At 38.0% G+C, this 7,285-nt stretch overlaps 1 protein-coding gene across 1 annotated transcript; it reads left to right on the top strand.

Annotated features, from left to right (window-relative positions):
• Positions 1-3,844: 3,844 nt before the first annotated feature.
• LOC109958634 (salivary glue protein Sgs-3) lies at positions 3,845-6,457 on the top strand. The gene is made up of 3 exons (XM_020597452.1): positions 3,845-3,920; positions 5,632-5,922; positions 5,995-6,457. Exons 1-3 carry the CDS (start codon positions 3,858-3,860, stop codon positions 6,370-6,372), a joined length of 732 nt encoding a protein of 243 aa, XP_020453108.1. The 5' UTR covers positions 3,845-3,857; the 3' UTR covers positions 6,373-6,457.
• The last annotated feature ends 828 nt before the right edge of the window (positions 6,458-7,285 follow it).

The raw sequence follows: 7,285 nt of genomic DNA on the forward strand, positions 1-7,285 counted from the left end.
TGTTCTCCTGTATGATGCAAATCACCATATTTTTAAGGCAATCAGTGTTATACAGTAGTAGACAAATCAGATTGCTTATACACAAACACTGTAGTTACAATAATTGGTTTCAAATGTTTTATTGTGGGTCTTTGTGTTATCAATGTGCTTTTACACAAAACCATGACCACTGCTTCATAGAATTAGATAAATACGTCAAGCTTGCATGCAACCTGTGATTTAAGTGAAGCCATAAGGGTAAGACTTGTTTGCCTACCATCTTAAATCAGAACATCTGACTCTACCCATAATTTACATAAGATCAAAATTTGCACTCCTCGTGATGTGCCAGAAGTTTAAAGGAAGTACATTTTGTTTATCCCATGATAAGGTGTAGTGTTTTTTGTAAAGGCCTTTTGTTGACCATAAGTACAGGACCAGGTAGGCATCAAAATGTGATCTGATTGTTTAGTTTTGAAACTACAATTGTACAAAAAAAATTATCTGTGTTTGTATAAATTTTCAGTATCATCTGCAGGCACAGTGGGCTGAAAACAAAGCTTTTTTCTTCCTCGTGCTCTGGGTCACCGCAAAAGCTTGTCTGTATCCTCTTTTCACTAATGGGATGTGTTTATTCTGCTCCCCCTTTTTGTTTGTGTATTTCACTATTTTCATAATTGTTGTGTGTTTACTGTACAACTTCTACTTAAAATGTATACTGTCCAAAGGAGATTTGCTGTGCAGCCCAGCAGGAACACACTGATGATGACAATGAACAGCAGGGATTGTGAAAGAATTCAGCCTGCTACATACATTTCAACATATTCTGACCTGACAATTTTATTTTATTTTGCTTTAATTTGTGTCTTTTGTGCATCACCTATTGTTCATTGCCCTTTTGAATTCCATAAACCTGCTATGGCAATAAAGCATTACTGAATGTAAGCAATAATTGTCATCTGATAAAACATGTCAAACTAGAATTATGTTGCTGACGTGAGGTGTCAGTGACCTTTGACCACCAGAAAATCCCCTCAAGCCGTTGATGAGCTATTACATTCACAAGAATGGGATGAACACAAGGTTCTAGTGACCTTAACATGTGACCCTTGACAACCAAAATCTAATTAATTTATCCTTGATTTCAAAAAGACACTTGTGCCAAATTTTAAAAACATCCCTCAAGGAGTTAGTGAGATATGGCAGGACTTACAGAGGGATGGACGGAGAACCCGAAAATATAAGGCCTCTGGTCGCAATTATTGGTGGCATGGAGAAATAACAAAAGGAACCAGGAAACTGTAAGACAAGAAAGTCTGGAATGTGAATTACTGACCTTCAGGGATCGATTCTGGGCCCATGCTACAAAAGGAAATGTAGAAAAACCTTAACAGTGTTACAAATTAAACTCGACTCTGTTAATGAAGTATCCACAGGGAACAGTGCGGTCTGAAAGAGAAGATAACACACATAGCACCAGGAAGTGCAGAGCAGAAAAAACATCATAGCTAATAGATCAACCTGTTACAGGAAGACGTTTGTGTCCCTCGCTGTTTTTGAGACTGTATTATGATGATAGAAAACTAAAAACCTGTATGTTATGGTTTAAGTGTTTTAGATCTTTGTAAGGGCTCCAGTATATCTGTACATACAGTACACTTTTTCTGTAATCACATGCTGTGTATACATTGTGGGTTGTGGACTACAGTATCAGCCTTAACCTTGAAACAACTTTTGCCACACAGAGTTCTGATAAGAACTGTGCAACTTGAATCACTTGAAGCCGTTCTCTCATACATCCCTCAATTATCTTTAACCTAATAAAATCAAAATGAGAGGTATTTTCTCTTTGCTTTACGTCTTGATCGTTTTAATTCCAAAACACTCAGGATCAAAATGCAACAGCGCCTGTTAAGAATAAGGTTATTTCTGGCAAACAGAAAATCACAAAGAAATGCTGCAACAACAGTATATCAGTGGAGAGAATATAGAAAAGCAGAACAAAGGTGGTGGAAAACTAAACTTCATTAGATAGAATGGAAAACTGGGTTGGACCTTTGGGAACCATCCTCAGGTGGCTGAAATCATATCTAGAAGACAGGGGACATGCAGTCACTATCGGTCATTATGAATCTGAAAGAACCACCATGAAGTATGGGTTCCCACAAGGATCGATTCTTGGACCCCTCCTATTCAACCTGTACATGCTTCTGTTTATTCAAACTTTTCAGGAACATAGTGTTCTTATCACAGCTATGCGGATGACACCCAGATATACTTAAGGCTCTCACCAAATGACTATGGTCAGTGTTGACCTTAAGTCCAAGACACTAAAAAGTAACACCTGTGTCAAGAATCTTGGTGAAATCATTGATCAGGATCTCAATTCTGATGGCCATATCAAAGCTGTAACAAAGTCATCATTCTGGCATGTTACAAACATAGCTAAAATGAGAAGCTTTCTGTCCATGCAGGATGTAGAGAAGCTCAGTCATGCTTTTGTTTCTAGTGTGGCAGACTACTGTAATGCACTACTGACTGGCCTCCCCAATAAGACCACCACACAATTGCAACTCATTCAAAATGCTGCTGCTAGAATACTGATAAACACCAAGAAGAGAGAACACATTGCTCCAGGCCTTAGATCTTTGCACTGGCTTCCAGTTAAATACAGAACTCAATTTAAGGCCCTACTTATGGTCTACAAGTCTCTCAGTGGTTTGGGCCCAAAATATATCAGAGATACAGTACATTTGGTGAGTACAAGCTCGGTAGGTGTCTCAGATCTGCAGGGACTGGTCAGCTAGTGGTGCCTAGAGTTCGAAGTAAACACAGTGAAAATGCTTTTAGCCATGATGCTGACCATAGCTGAAGCCAGCTCCCATCAGACCTGCCCCAGCTGGTGCCACTTTTAAAACTAAACTAAAGACTGTTCTTTTTCCCACTGCTTTTAATTAATGTTTTTTAATTCCACCCAATAATGCACTTTATTAGCCTGTATTTTAACTTTCATTTTTCATCCTCCAACTGACTTCATTGTGCTGTTTCACTGACTGTATAGACACTGGTGTTTCTAATTCCCAGAAGAAAGTACACCAACCTCTGATGTTAACATACTCAGAGGTTTGTCTTGGGAAGACAGAAGTAAAGAGGTACAAAATATAATGAGAACAGTGAGGAACCACAGTCTGTTTTTCTTTTGTAGAGTGAATACTGAGTGGAAGTAGAAACAAACTACCTTACCAAATGTCATTAGTAGAAAGCGATAAGAGGTCAGTTTTACCTCAAGTATTTGTACAAACTCAGTATCAAAAACTAAATATCACAGGGTTACATTCCTCTGTTTGCTTACGTTATTCCAAATGTTCCATCAGATGAAGGTCCAACAGGCAAGGTGAAATCAAATGTGCCTGATTCACCACATGTTTGTCACAGTGGGGTTCACTGGTGTGGAAGTATGTGTAGAATTCTACCAAAATAATCCTGGATGTTTTTACTGATGGGTTTCTGTGGATTCATTCCATTTAAGGGTGAATTAAAACATCAGTTTTCTTTTATTGACTTCTTCCTTACATATCTGCGCCTGGTCAAAAATGAAAGGTAGTTAGGACACAGAAATATAAATTAACAATACTGGAAATAAAAACAATTATTGCTGCAACAACAAACCAAGTGTTTGTTTGTTTGTTTAGTGATTGATTCCTGATAAGTTACTATAAACCGATTCATCAAAAAAAGCAAAGAGAGTACTGTCTGTACTGTAGTATATCAACTAATCTTTTATCAGCATCAGCATGTTAAGGAAAGCTGGAGGTATAAAAGGACAGGCAGAAAGGTGGGACAGCCATAAAGTGCGAAGGAAACAGCTGAAAACCAAGATGAAGAAAGCTGAGATATTAGTCCTCTGTGTCTGGATGACCTTCATGCTGGGCAGCACTGAGGTATAGACACTTTGAAAACCTGATGGAAAACATGGCGAGAAGTGATCCAGGTCATGTTTAGGAAAATGGGCATAAAGAGAAAAACTCAAATAGAGTTTTTTAAACAACAAGGAGGCATATTTTTCAGTTTGTACAGTATTTATTTATTTGAAATCACTACTTGCCACAAGGTCCATCTGAGCTACACATTTTATCACATGATCTTTCCTTGCAGATGGATTTCGTAATTGAATTATTAATGTTCATTTTTCTATTTTTGAGAGTTTTTTTAGGGGCTTCTTTTTTCATGTCCGGTTAAAAGTTGAGTCGCAGACTTTTGAAGGTCTGGTTTTCTTAGATTTTTTGTCAAATAAGATCTTAAACGGTGCTTATGTTACAAATTGGCTCATTATGCATAATGAAGAGAAAACATGTCAAATTAGTTAGTCGGCAAACTTTATTAACCTCTTGTATCACTTCCTTGGAAAATTCAGCATTACTAATTTTGTAATATTAGAACAAATAATTATTTCAGCTGTTTCAGATCTGCATATTAAGTTTATTTCTAGACGTTTGTTTACAGTTTATGTGCTATAATTCTGTGAAACTGAATATATTATACCAACTTCACTTTGTCAGCCCTCACCAATCTCCTGGTGGAGGGAGCGACTCTCGTTTTCAAATAAAGTAGATCTGACCTATCTGGAAAAATAAAGTAAGGCAGGTAAGATGGAACAGAGTGAAGAGACAGATGCAGATATATTCAGGGCAAACGTGTACTGTGGGACTAACCAGAGCAATATGCAAAGTGTGGTGAATCGCTTCATACCTCATTAACTCAGCTGGAGCTTGACTTTTGCATACTGTAGCTAAGGAAGATTTGTCACAGGAACACACTCAGGTATGGGAAGGCTTTATCTGTGGCATCGACTAAAAACAGCAAGAAGTGCAAAATGTGGATGAGAGAACAGAGGATGGAGAGAGAATTTAGCCCAGTGCCACAGACAAGAATACATTTTTTTATGATCAGTTTCTGGAATTGCTTTTTTAGCAAATTTATGTTTTAATTTTTTTTCCCCTTCACCTAAATTAGAGAGATTTCTGCAGCAACCCCTGTATAATGGAGGAATTTCCTTTATAGTAAAAAATAAAAAACAGTTTAAAAATTGAACGGCAGCTTCTATTGTGCAAGATTGGTTCAACATTTTATTTGCTTGTACCCAGGAGTGAAATGAGAATACTGAAGCCGTCATAATGCAACATATGCCAGAGATGCTGGACAGAAGTGCCAGGCAGGCCAAGAAACTGCACTTTAAAAAATAGCTGCAACATGCAACTCCCTCATAAATCATAAATTATTACATTATTCATTTACAAGCTTTTTATTTCCCCCAGTGTCCAGTATTTATTTGGTAAGCTTAGCTACAAAATGAGCTTGATTCCAGCTCCTGTAGTGCACAGTTGTGAGACTGGCCTCAGTCTTTTCATGTCATCAAAGTAAGTGAAAACTGAAATGTTTGCTTAAGAAACAATGTTACAGTTACTCAGTATATCCTGCAGACCTGTTTTTCATTCAAACTGTTGACAGTGAAAACTGTGATGACTTTCAGTTCACGTCAAAACCTGAGCGAATGAAACTAAAGCTACCCGCATGGTGAAACAGCCCACCTGTGGATGTATGTTTGCATATACTGTTATATTAATTAACTGCTGTTTTGTTTTTCAGGTGCAGGTACCAAAGACGACCAGCAAGAAAACTGAGTCAACTGGTACCACCAAACCTACAAAGGCCACACCACTGTCTGACAAAAGCTCTACTCATGTAACCTCTACTCACGTAACCTCCTACAACCATACCAGCAGTACTGTTTCCAGAAGGCCACCTCCCACCTTGTTGCACTCAACAGACACCAGCACTTCATCACAGCAGCCCTCAAAAAAGTCTGGAGCAACTCACAGTTCTGAAACCATGGCATCCACTCATTACCACTCTACAGCGAATGAAACTAAAGCTACCCGCATGGTGAAACAGCCCACCTGTAGATGTATGTTTGCATATACTGTTATATTAATTAACTGCTGTTTTGTTTTTCAGGTGCAGGTACCAAAGACGACCAGCAAGAAAACTGAGTCAACTGGTACCACCAAACCTACAAAGGCCACACCACTGTCTGACAAAAGCTCTACTCACGTAACCTCCTACAACCATACCAGCAGTACTGTTTCCAGAAGGCCACCTCCCACCTTGTTGCACTCAACAGACACCAGCACTTCATCACAGCAGCCCTCAAAAAAGTCTGGAGCAACTCACAGTTCTGAAACCATGGCATCCACTCATTACCACTCTACAGCTCGGAATACTGGGAGGCCAAAAACTTCAGTTACGACGCCAAAAGGGGGATCTTCTGCTTTGTTCGGGTGGTACAGTCAGCTGCTGGTGCCTGTCATCTCTATTCTGATCTATGGTGCATAGAACTGAAGTGAAGAACCAAGGGACTCATTTCTGAAGCTTTTGTCCTTTACATTAAATCCACAAATTGCACTGTATATAGAGGAGAAAATAATTTCAGATAAATTTTTCTTCAATTTAACCTGTGACTCTCTAACTCTTTTATTTAATTGTTCTTAATGTGACTGTCATATATTTATCACACTGAGGCTATGAAGTGCTTTGTTAGCACTTTCTTTTGCAATCACAATAGATCATGTATAACCTCATTCAAATGATAAAACTATATCTTACTAAATTGTATTTCTCTGGATTTCTGAGACAAATTAAATGGGGAATTAAAATGGCATTGAACTATACTGGCAACTGGAAAATAGTGGAAAAAAATGATCAGTACAACCAGATAAATCCCACAAGAAGCTCAGTTCTATTAAAAGACCTGTGCCACCCCCCTGTTTGCATTTAGGTTTTCATATTAAAAGGATGTTCCATTTTATTCAAATATTTATTCATCATTCAAATTCAGGTGGTATGAGAACCATCATGCCTTGTTTCCATGTACAGTTTATGGCTTGGCCTCAGGGTTACAATGAATGAGCATATTTAATGCTATGGGTTAAGTAGAGTAAGGATAAGACTGTATATTATGGAGAACAACATATTTAAAACAATAGGGACATAGTTTGGATGGAAGTCTTTTTAAGTTGAAGGCAATTGGTGTATTTTACCATTTAAGCTAAGTTTGATAAACCAGGGTATGGTTTAAATGCAGCAACACATGCGTGAATCAACCCAGAGGTCAAAGGTCAAAGTGTTTATTTGTCATATGCACAGTTAGGAAACGTGTTTCCCTGTACAATGAAATTCTTACTTTGCCGTCCACATGAATGCTACAAAATACAAATCAAATATAAAGTAGATGAATCTTCTTCTTCTT

Source organism: Monopterus albus, unplaced genomic scaffold, assembly GCF_001952655.1.
Source record: "Monopterus albus unplaced genomic scaffold, M_albus_1.0 scaffold34.1, whole genome shotgun sequence".
Classification (NCBI taxonomy): Eukaryota; Metazoa; Chordata; class Actinopteri; order Synbranchiformes; family Synbranchidae; genus Monopterus; species Monopterus albus.

Bases quoted from the DNA above. Each gene is read 5' to 3' on its own strand.
- LOC109958634 (XM_020597452.1), top strand. From the start codon at position 3,858: ATGAAGAAAGCTGAGATATTAGTCCTCTGTGTCTGGATGACCTTCATG. The intron at 3,921-5,631 runs GTATAGACACTT...TTTCAGGTGCAG, and splicing joins TCATGCTGGGCAGCACTGAG to GTACCAAAGACGACCAGCAA. The intron at 5,923-5,994 runs GTGAAACAGCCC...TTTGTTTTTCAG, and splicing joins AAACTAAAGCTACCCGCATG to GTGCAGGTACCAAAGACGAC.